Below are 16,415 nucleotides of genomic sequence, written 5' to 3'. Positions count from 1 at the left end.
CTTTTTTTTTTTTTTTTTGGTGGCAAAACCAACCATTACAAGAGTGCAGATAATTTTCTTCCCAATCTCAAAGAGGGATGGAGGAAAACACATTGATGAGATCAATTGTCTGCCTTGGACTCCAATTCCTATTCGCAATTCTGGCACGTCCAGCATGGCAGCACTCAGTGGTGATGTGACTTAATTCAGGCCACAATAGCCCACTGTTTATGTCCATTGCATTTTCACACTCTCCATATGGGACTATTAGAGGATGAGCTGATCCAAACAGCCTACGGGTGGGAATCAGGGAGTCTTAGTTGGTGCAGTATTGCCGCCCGCCAGATACTGGGGGTTTGCCGAGATTCAGGATGGATTTGGCCTCTGGTGTCTGTGGGTACATTCTTTGCCTCATTGTTGTACTTGGAGGGAATTTAGGTGGGAGCTGGAGAGGGAGCTGATCAACCTTGGATTCTGGTGGGCACACTCAGTGAACAAACATCCTTAAGAAAAAAAAGAGGTCTCTTGTCTCTTAGCTTGCTTGTAGAATTATGCACAAGTAATCATCCCTTGTTTCTTAAGAATTGTGATGGCAGGGGACAGTCACTGACTTGCAGTGCTGTAGCCAAAGCCAGGACATGCAGAAATGTAATTCTGGGAAATGGACGTATATCTCTGCTTTATTTTGGTGACATTCATTAGCTCATACATTTCTTTTCCTACTTCATGTGTGCATTGACTCTTATGTGCATTAACTCTTACGGAGACAAGGGCTTTCACAAAGATCTTCCTTTTTTTAATACCCTTCCACAAGACAACCTGAAGTGAAATGCCATTTCACATAATATTTTCAACTTGCAAAAGGAACGTGGAGCTTTCTCCTTTCTTTTTCCACAGTTGTCAGCAATGATCTGTTCTCTCTGTAAAGAGTGATTTTGGTTGTTGTGTTTCTAAACGTTCTGCCACCAGAGCCAGCCATCTACTTCATAGGCAGGGCTGTGCACCCTGCTCTGTGAGCCTTCTTGGGCTATGGCTGAGGGAGATCTGGACTGAATTTGCTGCATTCTTTCTCCTTGCTGCCTACCAGATGCCAGTGTGCCAGTGCTGGTCAGTGGGCTGAGGGTGGAGTTGAATGCAGCTCTCCTGCCCTCTGGGCAAGTGGTCTGACTGCAGGTGCTGTGGCATGGGCAGCAACACAGCCACCTGAAGGGCCCTGTGTTTTTGTTTGGGTTGCTTTCTGAAATCAGCCCTGGTTGCTCTCTATGGGCCTGAAGCTGACAGTGAGTATATGCTAGGTGCATCCATCCAGAGATGAAGCCGTATTAGATACAAATTGATTGTGTTTCTGTATCTCCAGAGATCCTGCTAAAAGGCAGGAAGATGCTGCACAAATCTGAAGGGCACTGGCATGGCAGCTGTAAGCCTGCCTTGCTTGCCACCATTTCCTTAGTATCAGGAAACACAAAGAAATGTGGTGTGGTGAATATTTACCCATGCATAACATGCCCTAACTGTCCTTCATTGGGACTTCTCTTTGGAACGCAGAAATGCCCAACAGTCATTTCACAGCAATGACATTGAGTGTTTCTTATATACACAAGATGAAATCACATCATTCAATTTATTACATGTCTTCCTCCTTTCATTCTCTGAACAATCATCCTCTGATACCAGAATTTCTTACTTCCTGGAGAAAAAGGATGTCTGCTATATACAGAGTAATCACTGACATTGTGAACCTTTGCTCTTGTGCCAGCAGGGTGTTAGAGAAGCAGTATCGTTCCCATCTTGTCTGTCCAGGCTCTGCTGGCATGTCTTTTTGGTGGTAGGTGTCCTTGTCTATTGGAGTGGTAACACATAAAAACACATGATGTCCACTCGCTTCTATCTATCTGTATCTCTACATTTTTTTTATCTATGCGTGGATGTGAACTTTTTGAGGAGGCAGAAATTCTATCGTGAGGATAGCAAGGTATGATTGCAGCAGTCGATTTTCTTCTCTGATTCCCTGATGCCCCTCAGCCTGCTTGGCTCCTAGCAAAGCTCTGTCACCAGACTAGCAGTCCTTCTACCCCCAGGTGCATTCACTGCTGCCATCAGACCCTGACAGAAACCTTGAGACCTGCATTGCTGCACGTTCCCTTTGGAGGTCCGTTTTGGCAGCTGCACTGGTTCCTGTTTGCTGGAGAGACAAAGGGGATGCAGAGGACGCAGCTTTCTGCCAAGTGGATGCCATGACTGGAGCTCCTTGTGCGTGGTGGCAACGGCCATTGGAAGCAGCAGAGTGACGGAGCCCTCTGTGCCAGGAGCCGTGCCAAGGCCTGACTGCCTGTACTGCTCCCTGAGGTGCCTTTTAGGAATCTCCCCCCACCCCCCCATATGCCACAACCCCTTGTGGAACACACCTGCACTGAGCTGATCATCTTCAAGTCTCCCAGTTGGCCCTCCTAGTGAAGTGGCCTTCCTTTGAAGAAGTGAGAAAGTGAAAAAAAAAATTAAAATTAGAGTACAAGATCTCATGGGTTGAGGTAGGGACATTTTAGTAAGTAAGAAGGAAAGAAGGAAAGAAAGAAAGAAAGAAAGAAAGAAGAAAGGAAGGAAAGAAAGAAAGAAGGAAAGAAAGAAGGAAAGAAAGAAGGAAAGAAAGAAGGAAAGAAAGAAGGAAAGAAAGAAGGAAAGAAAGAAGGAAAGAAAGAAGGAAAGAAAGAAGGAAAGAAAGAAGGAAAGAAAGAAGGAAAGAAAGAAAGAAGGAAGGAAAGAAAGAAGGAAAGAAAGAAAGAAGGAAAGAAAGAAAGAAGGAAAGAAAGAAAGAAGGAAAGAAAGAAGGAAAGAAAGAAAGAAGGAAAGAAAGAAAGAAGGAAAGAAAGAAAGAAGGAAAGAAAGAAAGAAGGAAAGAAGGAAAGAAGGAAAGAAAGGAAGAAAGAAGGAAAGAAAGAAGGAAAGAAAGAAAGAAGGAAAGAAAGAAAGAAGGAAAGAAAGAAGGAAAGAAAGAAGGAAAGAAAGAAGGAAAGAAGGAAAGAAGAGAAGAAAGAAAGAAGGAAAGAAAGAAGGAAAGAAAAAAGAATAAGAACAATAAAATAGGAAAAAAAAGAACCAACAATAATAGTAAACAAAACTCATGGTCCATAATACAGTTGCTAGCTACCAGCTGAGCAATGCCTTGCCAGTCCTTGATCAGCTGCAGCTTCTCAGCCAAATCTGCCTGTGTGACTGCTCAGCCCTACACCACATGGCATGGGATATCGCTTTGACCATCCTGGGTCAGTTTGCTGGCCCTGTCCTCTCTCAGCTTTTTGTGCTCCCCAGGCTCCTTGCTGACAGGGCAGCACAATTAGCTGAAAAGTCATAGGCTCTGTGTAAGTACAGCTGGTTCATCTGATGACCTGCGTCCTGTCCTGTTGGGGATGTCAGTGGTATCACCACTGACAAGGTTGCTCTTTAGACACATGCAAAATACAGGGAGAGTCAAGTTATCTTTGGAGTAGCCACCTTGTGAATCAGCCTCGTGATGATGCTGTGGGCAGTGCCCATGGGTTAATTTACTTGAAGAAATGGCATAAATAATCTCAGTAATGCCAGAATTCAAACAAGTGATTTACAGCTATGAAAGTGAGAGCAGAATCTGGGCTTTTCAGAGCAGGTTTCAAAGCTATTTAGTGGCAGTATACATTGTTTTCTTTTACTCAGGACAGTGATTTCTTCTTTCTTTTTTGGAAAGAGGTTTGTTCCACAGCCAGGAAAGGCACTAATATCAGGGAAGACGCTGACATGTGGACTCTTCTGGCTCCTCAAAGACTGTGCTTCCATTGGCAAGTAAGAGAAGGAGAAAGATGAGTCTGGGTGGTTGGGATGAAACCAGCTGGGGAAGAGTTAAAAAGGCATCTAGCAGAGGCTGGTGGATGCGATGCCTTCAGAATTTGCTTGTGCATCTTAGATAAGAGTGGGAGCTAGATAAGACACATTATATTTTTGTCCTGATGTAACACTTGATTTTGTTAAGCATTTACTACATTCAAGGAGGGAGTTTTGAACTTTAGTCGTGGAGAGGGCAGCTGACTAATCGTAATGTAATGACTCATTTGCTTTTTTTCTTCTAAAAGGCGTTTTTGCCACGTTTTGGCATGCATTTGAATAAGAAACCTCCCAGAATGCTATATAAAGGACTTCCAAAGACTCAGCCTGTTAGTAACCCCTACTGGAATCACATAAGGTAAGAGGTACATATCTCATTGGATAGTTTTGTAACTGTCATATTTAGTGTTAAAAGGGGAAATCCCTTCTTTTTCTATCAACTGCTATTTAGGTACTAACTTAAAACCAGTGCTTTCCTGTATCTTCGAGGTAAGATAGTAGAGCTTTGTTTGGCTGTTCGGCTTTGTTTGTATCTGTGTTGGGCTGTGTTTGCCAACTTTAGGTTGGCTGTGAAATTAAAATAGGGATATAATATAAATACAATGTATGAGTTATATGAAAATCAATAGAATGGATGTAGAGATGAAAAGGAAATTTAACTACAATTAAATAAACTGTGAAATGGAAATAAATAGAAACTGAAATTCAAAATATATATTAATGAAGAGATTAATAGAAATAGAAACTAATATCCAAGACTAGGGTGTAGAGAATGGTCCCTAGACACTAATATGTTTAGATCTCGTTATGATCATAATTACTAATGACTATTTGGAAGGGATTTCCAGTATTATAAACATTTGTCATTTGGAAATAAATAAAAGAGTTTTTTTTGTATGGCATTTAAAAATTATTGTGATTGTTAAAATAGAATTTAATCCTGGAAAGCCAGATCTTATATTTGCTTAGTTGCTCTCTTTATCTCCCTTAATAGCACCGTGAAGTAAAGTTTTTACGCTACAAATCAGTGCAGTGGTTTTAATTTCTCAAGGCAGGCATTCTTTGGATTGAATTCATTTTTGTGTCCCTATTTGAATTCCCAGAATTAAGCAAACAAAACAAACAAACAAAATCTTTGAAATCTATTCTGAGAAATTTCATTTGATACAATTTTTTTCCTTCCCATTAAGTTAGTTGAAAAATGTCATGGTTTTGTTTTAAATTTCTCCTCAACAAAAGCTTTCTCCTTGAAGCTACAGATGGGATGCAAGGCAAGTGATTCAGGGGCTGTAGTGGTGCTATTTGGAGATTGCTCACTGTCAGGAATACAGAGATCTCATAGCTAGCTGTTGGTAGCCTTGAGCATAGTCTGTGGGAGATCTCTTATGGAACTTCACCAGCGGAAGGCAATTTAGAGAAAAGCTAGGCAGCCACGGGATCCATCAAAGCAATGTCCAGAACAGGATTTTCTTTCCAAGCACTTTTTCAGAGTGTGGATGAAGCAACTTTTGTTCCTTCCCTTATTTGATTGTCTGTTGACTGTTTAGCTGGTCTGATTTTAACTGCTAACATGCAGAGCCTGTTTGGTAACTGTGTTTTACGCTGAAGAGCAGATGAGGAGGAGATGGGTGTATCTGAGGCTAAACAATAAAAAGAGTGTCTGTGGGTTTGGAAGCCTGAGGAATTAGTTAGGGACTTTCCTCTAAATAGAGAGTGGATGAGAAATACCACTCAGGTCTGGCCACCTTTCTCATTGCAGCCAAAAACAGGTCATTCAAAGTAAGCCAACCTTTGAGCAAATATGTGTACTTACGTGAAGATAATCTTTTAAACTAATATTTATCTTACGGTTGATGTAAAGTTGTTTGATCTGAGTTTTGTTTCTAACTGTGTTGTGGTGCCCAGGTGATGAAGATGGAGACAGGAGATGAAATTGCTATTGTGGGAATAGCATGCAACTTTCCTGGAGGTAAGTTTTGAGTAAATAGAAAGCAGGATGCTGATTGAATATTGAAAAGCACAGTCACTTGTTAGTATTGATGTGGAGTAAAATAGCATGTTTCCCCCTTAATTTTGCAGAGTTCATGGCTTTGCTACTTGTAGGATCTTTTTGAACAATCTCATTGTGGTGAAAATGAGTTAGTTTGAATTTGTCCACAGAGAGCGAGAGCTGCAGTGTTCGCTGTGGGCAGGGCTTTGAGCTGCATGCATGAAACTCACGCAGACAAACCAAACGTGTCAGGGATGATTTGAGGTTATTGCTTGTGCACTGGCCAGATGATCGTGCACAGGTGTAGGACTATGCCATCCAGGGGAACATTCGTATTCTTAGATTAGATGGATGGAGACATTTAGATAGTGGGAGGGTGGACTGAGCCCTGAGGGGTGTTTAGCCTCAGGTGAGATTGCTGTCCTGCAGTAACCATTCCTGCAGTTCCAGTCCCTGACGCCCCGCATCACATAGAGCTGAGCTGGTGAGTACTTGGTCATGTAACAGGTTAGCACTGCTTCCAGAGTGTGTGTAGATGAGGACATACGAATACTGGAGAAAGCTGAAGCTGGGAGGAGATGAAATGTGTGCTGGAACATTGATGCCATGTTGTTTGGCTATCTGGTATGTTATTTTTCTTAAACAATCTTCAGAGTTTTCAAGGAATTAATTTGGTGGGGTAACTTGCTTTTAAGCGTGTAGTGAAAAGGTGAGTCATTCCTTTCCATATTCCTGTCACCAAAACATGATGGTTTGTTTATCAGTAGCAATTACATTTCAGCTACCTAGATTTATATGTAGGAGTTTCAGGTAACAGAATGTGTTTTTCTGAATGAGCATGACAAAAGGGAATGCATAATTTAATCTTCTTTGCAATATTTGTACAATAGGTGAAGGAATTGACAATTTCTGGAAAGTGCTGGAGGAAGGCAAAAACTGCACAGTAGAAATCCCCCCCGAGAGATTTAATACCGAAGAGTGGTACGATCCAGACAGTAACAAGCCAGGAAAAATGTATACAACACGAGCTGCTCTTCTCAATGAGTGAGTGTGTTACTGTGCTGTGCCACAGATTTTTTCTGTATCTAGTCTGGTGTGTCCAGCCTTTCAGAGAGAGCAAGCTGCAGGGAGGTATTATAAATTGGACGTAGAAACAGATTTTCTTTCATCTCACACAATGAACTTGTAGTTTTCAAATTGCAGGAATTCCTGTAACATGACAGTTATGAGCACATTTCTTTGCAGACCATGATCTTTGAATGCATAATGCAACTTGTATGACCATACTTGTCATGTCTTGGGATGCAACCAGTCGTGCCATGGATGTGTACTTTTTGAGTATACACACATGCACATGCGTTACGTATGAAGGTGTGTATTTCAGATCTGAGGTGGGCTACAGCCTGCCAAGGGATTTGTAAAGCCCACTTATGGCCGGTGGAAGACTGCGGCAGATTCCGGGTACGATCTGCCTTATGAGTCTTGCCTAGTTTCAGTTTGAAGGTTGATCAGATCTGCTGGACCTCAGGCCCTAATCCTGTGCTTGCTGGGGCAAGTAGCTCTAATTAAAATGAAGCTGTGACAGTTTTAATACAAAGTAAGAAAGTCTGCATTTGCTAGATGGACAAGAAGGGAATCTTATGCTCTCGATTTGCTTGTGAAGGTGCACTGTTCTTATGACCAGTATCATAAGAATCCAGAACTGGATCATAATCAATCCTGTTTTTCCCTGGGCTTGTACTGTCATGTAATTAAAAAATAAAATAAAATAAAAAATTCTCCCTTTTGATTTGAGTCAGTCCTTCATCATGCTGGGGAATTATGTACGTATAAATATTGGGTAATAATCTGTCCAGATTTAAATGAACATTTTATTCATATTGTGCTCTTATTTGTTCCGTTTATTTTAGATTTAACGCTTTTGACAACCACCTGTTTGGAATTAATAATGTGGAAGCTGAAAGCATGGATCCACAACAGAAATTACTTTTAGAATGCACATATAAAGCGCTAGAGGATGCAGGAGTCCCTGTAGAAGCCATCAGTGGCACCAAAACAGGTGTTTTTGTTGGTAAGACATAATTTCATGGTGAAGAATGTCCCTTTTACCCTCGTAAAAATGGAACACCCCTTTGTAAACTGCATACATAACCTTAAGGCTACTATATTATGACACTACTGGAAAATTTTGGTGAAGATAGACTGTTAGGTCACTCTAGAAATTTATTATGTAATTAACACATCTACTTTTAGATGTCCCCGTTAGTATCTTCATGCACTGGTGTTGACAGAAAACAGTTAAAGTCTTCACCTTGCCAAGCCCTTTCCAAGACTGATACTCCCAAGGCAGTCTGACACCTTGGTACTTAGCACTGTACCAGTGGTTAAGGTGTTTCTGAAGTTAAGATCATCTCGTAGTTAGTAGTAGGCTGCCGTGGTGCACTTGTCCAACTGTTGATTGTCCCAAGAAGTTAATCTGTTTTTGGTTGCTGTAGTGTGTGTCTATTTCTAGAGTTGTCCAGGTCAGTTAGACGGATGAAGGATAGGGATGAGCTATTTATATTGCTCTTTGGTCTGGAATATGCTCTTGTTACACTGAGGGAATTATTCCTTGCTCTCCATATAGATGTACTGCATTTTCCACATGTGCCTTTGGACTTGGGATCCTCCTATAATGCAGGCATGTGTGTTCCCAGGGAGGGGGTTCAAATGCTACCCCAGATACAGGTCCTGTTCTTTTCTACTTCTTTCTTAACTGATTGGATCACAGTGAGCAAACTAAAGATACATGAAGAACACTTGATATGGCTTTCACTGTGATATTTAACTTGGAGCATCTGAGGAAATGAAGGTAATGCTCCATTCCAGCTGTCCTCATTCTAACCTGCTTGTATCTATTATCATAGATAAGCCAAGCCAACTACTCCTAAGCTGAGATTCAGGGATCTAAACAGGCTATGTATGCCTTAATCGTGTCATACAATGAGCTAAGCCAGCAGGACGAGCCGATAATTGACTGTCTTCTGACTTGAGTAGAAAAAGCTTCACCATAGAAGTCGTGTTGCTAAGTAGGTTAATGGTGAAACCGAAGAACATAAACATGGTTTCAAGTTCAGTGCTATACATCCCTTTTCTTCACTCAGGGTAACATGACATATATTTGTATTGTTACAGGCCTTATGAATCGAGACTTTCAAATCCTAAGAAGCAAATCAGTAAGTGAAATAAATCATTATGCTGGTACAGGATCAGCAATGAGCATAGCTGCTAATAGGATCTCCTTCACGTTTAATCTGACTGGACCATCGCTGACAATTGACACTGCTTGTTCATCATTTCTTTTTGCCCTGCATTACGCCTTGCGAGCAATTAAATCAGGTAATGGGACTGAAGAGATGGTAGGCAAAGAGATTCGAATTAATGCTGTATGAAATTGCTGAGATATAAATATTTCATATTTTTATTCTTCCTGAGATTTGATTAATACCTTCATGATCACCAGTAGTTGCCTTAATGGATTCCAGTACCTCACTTCTGCACTGTACCTGCAGAAGCAGTAATCTTTTACTGTGAGGAATTCTGTTACTTTCTCTAACATAGCCTGATGTAATTTTAGATAACTGTATAGGTTACTTTTTCAACAAACAATCACAATGACCGATTCCAATATTAACAATTAAAATATCACAACCAACTTTTAGTATCAGTGAAGTCTTTCTGTAATATCTGTCTTTTCAATCAACTAAGTTATAGATCACAATTCTTTCTGTGTCCTTGAACATCTCCACTGGAATACATTTCTGTTTTACTCCAGGAGATTGTGAGGCAGCTATTTGCGGTGGTGTGAACAGCATAATAGATCCCCTCACCTTTGTGTCCCTCAGTAAAGCAAAAATGATCTCTCCAGATGGAATGAGTAAACCCTTTTCCAAAAAGGCAGATGGCTACGGAAGGGGAGAAGGCTGTGGTGTTGTTTTCCTCAAACCACTGAAAAAGGTAAGATTGTTTGTGAAGAAGCCTAAAATAAGCCTGGCTTCTTACTTGAATTTTGTATATCCATTTCTCATAATTACTGTAGCAAAAAGCCTTTCTAATTCAAGCTTATTATTAGCATTAAGAAAACATTTATGCTTTTTTTCTAGCGTGGGAAAGATATCACAAATGTAAGGGTACTGTCGGTTCTTTTTCTCACAGATAGATGAAGCATGAGATAATTAAAGATGATTTTCTCTTTCTGTGAAACAGGCGATGGAAGACCACAGCAAAATCTGGGGTGTTATAAATGTCAGTGCAGTCAATCAGAATGGTAGGTCTATAACGCCAATCACAAGGCCGTCTCAAATAGAGCAGGAGAAGTTACTGCGCAGCGTTTATGAAGATCATGTAGATCCCTCAGTTGTGCAGTACATTGAAGCCCACGGGACAGGAACTGCTGCTGGAGACCCCACGGAAGCTGAGAGCCTCGGTAATGTCATTTGTAGAAACAGACCTTCACAAGTTCCTGCTCTGAAAATTGGTTCGGTGAAAGGAAATATTGGCCACACTGAGTCAGCTGCTGGAGCAGCAGGTTTGATCAAAGTGCTTCTGATGATGCATCATGGGAAGATTGTTCCATCTTTGCATTACTCAAAGGAGATGAGCAGCATCGATACAGAGAAGCTAAACCTTGCCATTCCCACCGTGGTGGAACCCTGGGAAGATTCCGGTGAGTATGGAAGAGTAGCTGGCATCAACTGCTTTGGATTTGGAGGAACCAATGCCCATGTTGTAGTCAGGCAGGTTAAGCAGCCAGAGCCTCTTCCTGCCTTTAAGAGGCCGCTGGAATTAGTCCTGCTGTCCGCAGCATCAGCTAAGTCCCTTCAGATGACAATGGCAGACACAGCTGCGCATCTGAGTACAAGAAACCGTGTAACTCTCCCAAGCCTGGCCTATACATCTGCCTGCAGAAGAAGCCATGTAAACCACAGGTACCGAAAAGCATTTGTGGCAAACTCTCTCCAACACTTGCAGCAAGAAGTTATGTCAGCAGCTAGCACTGACTTTACCACGTCAAAGGTGGAGCCTCAGCTGGTGTTTGTGTTCTGTGGCAACGGCGTAACACTGAAGGAGTTCAGTGAGGCACTGCTGAGCTCAGAGCCGGTGTTCAGAGACAAGTGTAAGGAAATAGAAGCGCTCTTTCAGAAACACGCTCCCATCAGCCTTCTGCCAGCAAGAGGTCGCAGCTCAAAGGAGTTGCTGAATCCAGAACTCTCCCAGCCCATGCTTTTTGCCCTGCAGGTTGCCTTAGCTTCTCTTCTGAAGTACTGGGGCATTAAGCCGGTCGCTGCAGTTGGCCATTCCGTGGGGGAAATTGCTGCAGCACATTTTGCTGGGTACCTTTCCCTGGCAGATGCGGTCAAAGTGATATATCACCGGAGCAGGCTGCAGGCAAAGACTGCCAGGGGCGGAATGCTGGTGGTTGGAAACATCCCTGTTCAAGAGATTGCTGAACATCTGCATCGCTACTCGGGAAGGGTGTGCATTGCAGCTTTCAACAGCCCAGTTTCCTGCACCTTGTCTGGAAATCCAGATGATGTGGACTTGGTCCAGAAAGATTTAGCAGAAGCTTTCAGCCACAGAAACATCTTTCTTCATGTTTTAAATGTCCCAGCTGCCTACCACAGCCCTAGCATGGATGTGATACTTGGGGAGTTGGAGCAGAGCATAGAGCCTTTAGAAAAACAGAAGGGTGACGTTGAAGTAATTTCAACACTGACCGGGGCAGCTGCTTCTGCAAATGACTTCACTCGTGGCAAATTCTGGGCCCAGCATACTCATGAGCCAGTTGCTTTCACTCAAGCCATAGAAACTGCAGCTAGAGACAGGGAAAATGTGGTGTTTGTTGAAATAAGTCCTCATAGAACATTGCAGCGAAATATAAAAGAGACTCTAGGGAAAGTCACTAAGGTTTTCCCTTCTTTGCAGTCTGATGCAGAGTATCAGGCACTCTTTAGTTTGGTAGGAAATCTGTTTGAATTGGGCTATAATCCCAACTGGCAGCACTTTTATGATGGATATCAAAGTGTTCCAATGACCATTCCACGGTATCAATTTGATCGTCAAAGAGCTGTGGCCTCTCTGGATACCCGTCAACAAGCAAACCAAAGAGACGTTGGCTCTGGTCATCCTTTGATTTATGTCATCAACAGTGACAACACGCAGTTTGGCTGCCTGCTCTCCCAGGACACCACATCCTACTTATATGAGCACAAGAATAATGGTGTGGCTTTAGTTCCTGGTGCTTTTTATGTGGAGCTTGGTCTGGCTTGTGTGATGAGCAGCTCAGGACCTAAAATGCCTCTGAGTGCTTGCCAGATGAGCATCAGTTTTTCAGCGCCGTGTGTTCTCGCACAGAGTTCCCAAGTCTTGAATATCAAGCTGAGTCCACAAAAAGCAGCGACAGCCTTTGAGATACTCTCTTCCTCCAACGCAGTTTATGCTTCAGGCCAAGTTAGAAAGGTGCCTGAGGCTGTTGTGGAAGAAAGCACCATCTCCTTCCAAGAGGTCTATCACAGATGCACGTCAGTGATTAGCACAGAGAAGGTCTATGAAGCACTGTCTCAGATTGGCTTTCAGTATGGCTCCATATTCAGGCAGCTCAGGGATGTGCATTATTGCCAGGAACTAAAGGAAGCTATAACAAGCATCAAAGTGAACAAGGAGACTCTCAGAGAGATGTACAGCTACTGTATCCACCCGGTGCTGCTGGACTGTTTTATGCAGATGACTGCTGTCATGATCTCGAGCACGCGGCAGTCCAGAGCAGGCTTTCCTTCAGGGATAGGCAGCCTGGTGGTGCTGCGACCTCTGGAGGAAGAAATGATGATATATATGAGAACAAGCAAATCCATTGGGAACTGCTTTGAGGTCTGTGGATGCTTCATGGACAAACATGGGTCCGTTTTGGCTGAACTCAAGCGTGTTGCCATCACTTTCATGAAACCAGTGTCTTCCAGAGACAATGAGTTCATGTTTGAAAACAAGTGGTCAGAAGTTTCTCCGTCAAAGATGATTGGTCATGTAGAAGCAGTGCCTAGAGTCCTGGTGTTTGCTGACAAATTTGGGATAGCTGAGCAGCTCAGAAAATATTTGCATCCTGATTCCAGATATGTTATGTATGAAGACTGGGAATCCCTCTTGGAAGTCCATGCAGGGAATAAGATGAAAGCAGAAGTTGAGGATTACGATGATGTTCTCTTCCTGTGGGGAATTCAAAAGGTGAATGAAGAGTTCCCAAGTAAAGTTGTCGACCAGCTCTCCAAGTGTTGTGAAGCCTATCGCCAAGTTATCGTGGCGTTAAGAGAGAAAAGTTCTCACTGTTCAGTCCGAGTGATCAGCTACAGAACAACAGAAAGAAATGTAGACCACATTAACTGTGGGTTTGCATTGCAGGGCATGACCAGAACTTGTGTTGTTGAAGTTCCAGAAATCACGTTTCAGATAATTGACCTCAGCTCTTCCAGCTCCCTGGACATCTCAGCATTATCAGATGTCCTTGTCAAATACAGAGGTAAGGATTATCCGGAAGTCTACATCAGCCAAGGAAGAATTTATGCATCTGAAATCAAACGCACTCCTTTTGTAGATGAAGATTACAGCCAGCATGTAAGGTCTCTCCAGAATTCAGAAACATTCACTTTGTACACTGCCGATCCGTACTCAGCAAAAGACTTGTCCGCTGAACTATCCACCAGCACTGCTACTCCGCTGGAAAATCAAAGTGTTGAGATTCAAGTGGACAAGATATGTATCCACTCTGAAGATTATTTTCCCATTAGTGTTTCTAGTCGTAACTTTGGTAATACACTCTACTGGAATTCCCAAGCAGCAGACAAACACAGACTTTTAGCTCTTGATTTCAGTGGCACAGTCACAGCAATAGGCACAGCTGTGAAAAAGGTTAAAGTGGGTGATCACGTGGTTTCGTGTTATCCGGCAGCTGCATCATCCAGAATTCAGGTCCCGGGAACAGTTTGTTTAAATGTAAAGAAATTTCCGTGCTTTCAGAGCGTCCCTTGTGTGTCCTACTTCATCATTGCATGGGAGATCTTAAATCAGAGGTTACCCAAGGGGAAGCACGGCAGAACTTTGGGTATTATTTCTACAGAACCATCATCGGTCTTATGCCGTGTTCTTTCTGTGGCAGCAGAAGAGGTGGGCTGGAAAACAGTACTTGCAAGGCCCACTCCTGATATGTTGCAGCATATAAATGCATGCAATGCCCTTGTTGTTCTTCCTCCAGTAGGCAGACTATCCCAGGAAGATCTGGCACACATGTACTGTCTGAAAGATGTGGTGATAGTATGTGGCCATCAGCAATCGGAATGTATTCAGAACATCAGTGGACTTGATCATGAAAATATCAGCTTTCATATCCTCATCCTTAGCAGTATCTTCCAGAAGGCATCTCTGAAGGAACTCCAAAAGGCTGTGCAAGTGTGGATTGGTTCTTTAGATATGAAACGGTTTAGACATCTTCCAGGCTCTGTCTTCCAGCAAACTGAGAACTTTGAAAGGCTGCAGTCTGTGATGTGCTCTTTTACCTGCAGATCTGTCCCACTTGCTGTACTGAGAAAGCAGAAGGACATCCCTGTTCTTTCAGATATCCCACTGTATGAAACTGAGAAGAAGATATTTAAGCCGAATGCTGTTTACGTAGTAGCTGGGGGGCTCACTGGCCTTGGCTTTGAAACTGTGAAATTTATAGCAGCGAATGGAGGAGGATGTATTGCAATACTCTCCAGGAAAATTCCGAGCAAGGAGAAACAAGAAGAGATGAAGGATTTGCAGCTGAAGTATGAAGGCAGCAAAATAGTGTCTGTGCAGTGTGACATTACTTTGACCAGCGATGTTGAGGAAGCTTTCCAGATCATTGTAAAATTATTTGAAGGGTGTCCAATCAAAGGTGTCTTTCAGAGTGCTGTTGTTTTACACGATGGTCGTCTTGAAGTTCTGAAGTTTGCTGACTTTCAGAGAGTGCTAAGCCCCAAAGTGGCAGGGACCCTAAATCTTCATCGAGCTACAAGAGGCCAACAGCTTGACTACTTTGTGTGCTACTCCTCTGTTACTTCCTTTCTCGGAAACTCCACACAGGCAAACTACGCAGCTGCAAACTCTTTCCTGGACGTCTTCTGCCTCTACAGGAGGAACTGTGGTCTTTCGGGCCAATCCATTAACTGGGGTGCTTTGAACCTCGGTGTATTGCTCAATCAAAACCAGATTCAGAACATTCTGGAATCCAAGGGCATAGATATTCTGCAAGTGCATGAGATTCATGAGTATCTCAAGAAGAGCTTACTTTCAAATAACCCTCAGCAAGCTGTTGTCAAATTAAATGTTAATGCTTTATTTAATCATGTTTTTATTCGGATTATTTCACTCAAAAATCGGTTTACATCACTCATGTTAGAAGAATTTAGAAGCAAGCTTGAAACCTCTGAGAAATCTCAAGACCAGGATACTGCTTCAGTCAAGTCTGAAGACTATATTACCTCACTGATGGCTGACCTCACAGGACTGAACCCAGATGAACTGACCATGAATACTCCACTTTCATCATTGGGCATAGACTCAATGTTAGCTATGACAATTCAGAACCGCATCTTTCAAGAAAGAAATGTGGACATACCTCTTCTGAAACTACTTGATCCTCACACCACTCTATCAAGTTTAGTAGTAGTTTTAGGAGAAACAAACAATGCAGATGGAATTATAGAGAAAAAAATGTCTGCAGTTGCAAGTGGAGAACATGGGAGCTGGCTGTAGGAATCATTTCTTGTGAATCATTTCTTTCAATAACCGTGTAGCTTTCAAGATAAGTAGACCCTTTGCAGGATCTCAGAATTGTCATGGCAAAGGCAAGTTTGAATATGCATATATGCTGAATGTAATCTGTGTTGTCCTAGAAAAACTCACACCAATTTCTCCTGCCATTGCTCTAATTTTGTTACTTGTAGATAGTGGTATGATGTTATACTTCCAATCTCTTTTACCTTCATTTTCAATATTTTAAACTGTAAATAGAATACAGAATTTCATTTAATGAGTTTGTATGTTAAAGTCACATTATGTATTTTTTGAACCATACTAAAGTCCTGATTGAAAATAATAAGTTCACTGTTTTAAATGATGAATGTCTACGTAAAGCAACACTGCATTAACCCAATTGTTTGTCATTATTACTTTTTTTAGTGTACAGTAATTTTCTGATTCTTATTAAAGGTGTATAAATTGGACATCTTTTGAATGTCTTTACTAGATGTTGTGTTTTTAAGAGGTTTCCAACAATTTAGAATATGTATTTTGCTTATACAAAAATGTTAAAAATTGTCAGTAAAACAATTCTATTTGTTAGCCTTCTTTTATGAAAGAGGATATAAATGAAAATAGTGACATTTTTTAAAAGAAAACTGAACATCACTTTCAGGGACAAAATATCAGTCCGCTGAAGCCTTCACTTCTCCATGCTACACTAGACCATTTTCCTAAGCTACTCATCCTCCAGTTCCTTCTGCAACCTCAGGAATCCCTCTGGATGCATCCCATCAGGTCCCAT

The 16,415-nt window shown here is 42.0% G+C and overlaps 1 protein-coding gene across 2 annotated transcripts; it reads left to right on the top strand.

The window, feature by feature from the left end:
* Positions 1 to 4,129: 4,129 nt before the first annotated feature.
* Positions 4,130 to 16,044, top strand: LOC100540945 (uncharacterized). 2 transcript variants are annotated; one of them, XM_085227201.1, is made up of 7 exons: positions 4,130 to 4,189; positions 5,737 to 5,800; positions 6,712 to 6,865; positions 7,732 to 7,892; positions 8,996 to 9,199; positions 9,636 to 9,817; positions 10,067 to 16,044. In XM_085227201.1, exons 2-7 carry the CDS (start codon positions 5,740 to 5,742, stop codon positions 15,623 to 15,625), a joined length of 6,321 nt encoding a protein of 2,106 aa, XP_085083327.1. In that variant the 5' UTR covers positions 4,130 to 4,189; positions 5,737 to 5,739; the 3' UTR covers positions 15,626 to 16,044. The 2 variants fall into 2 exon arrangements, with proteins under 2 accessions (XP_085083327.1, XP_085083328.1); XM_085227202.1 differs by lacking the exons at positions 4,130 to 4,189; positions 5,737 to 5,800 and adding an exon at positions 6,146 to 6,305 and having other exon boundaries at positions 10,067 to 16,043.
* Positions 16,045 to 16,415: the final 371 nt, after the last annotated feature.

The sequence above is a fragment of the Meleagris gallopavo genome, chromosome 6 (genome assembly GCF_905368555.1).
Source record: "Meleagris gallopavo chromosome 6, MGAL_WU_HG_1.1, whole genome shotgun sequence".
In the NCBI taxonomy this organism is placed as follows: domain Eukaryota; kingdom Metazoa; phylum Chordata; class Aves; order Galliformes; family Phasianidae; genus Meleagris; species Meleagris gallopavo.
This window is presented reverse-complemented; position numbering and strand designations above follow the sequence as displayed.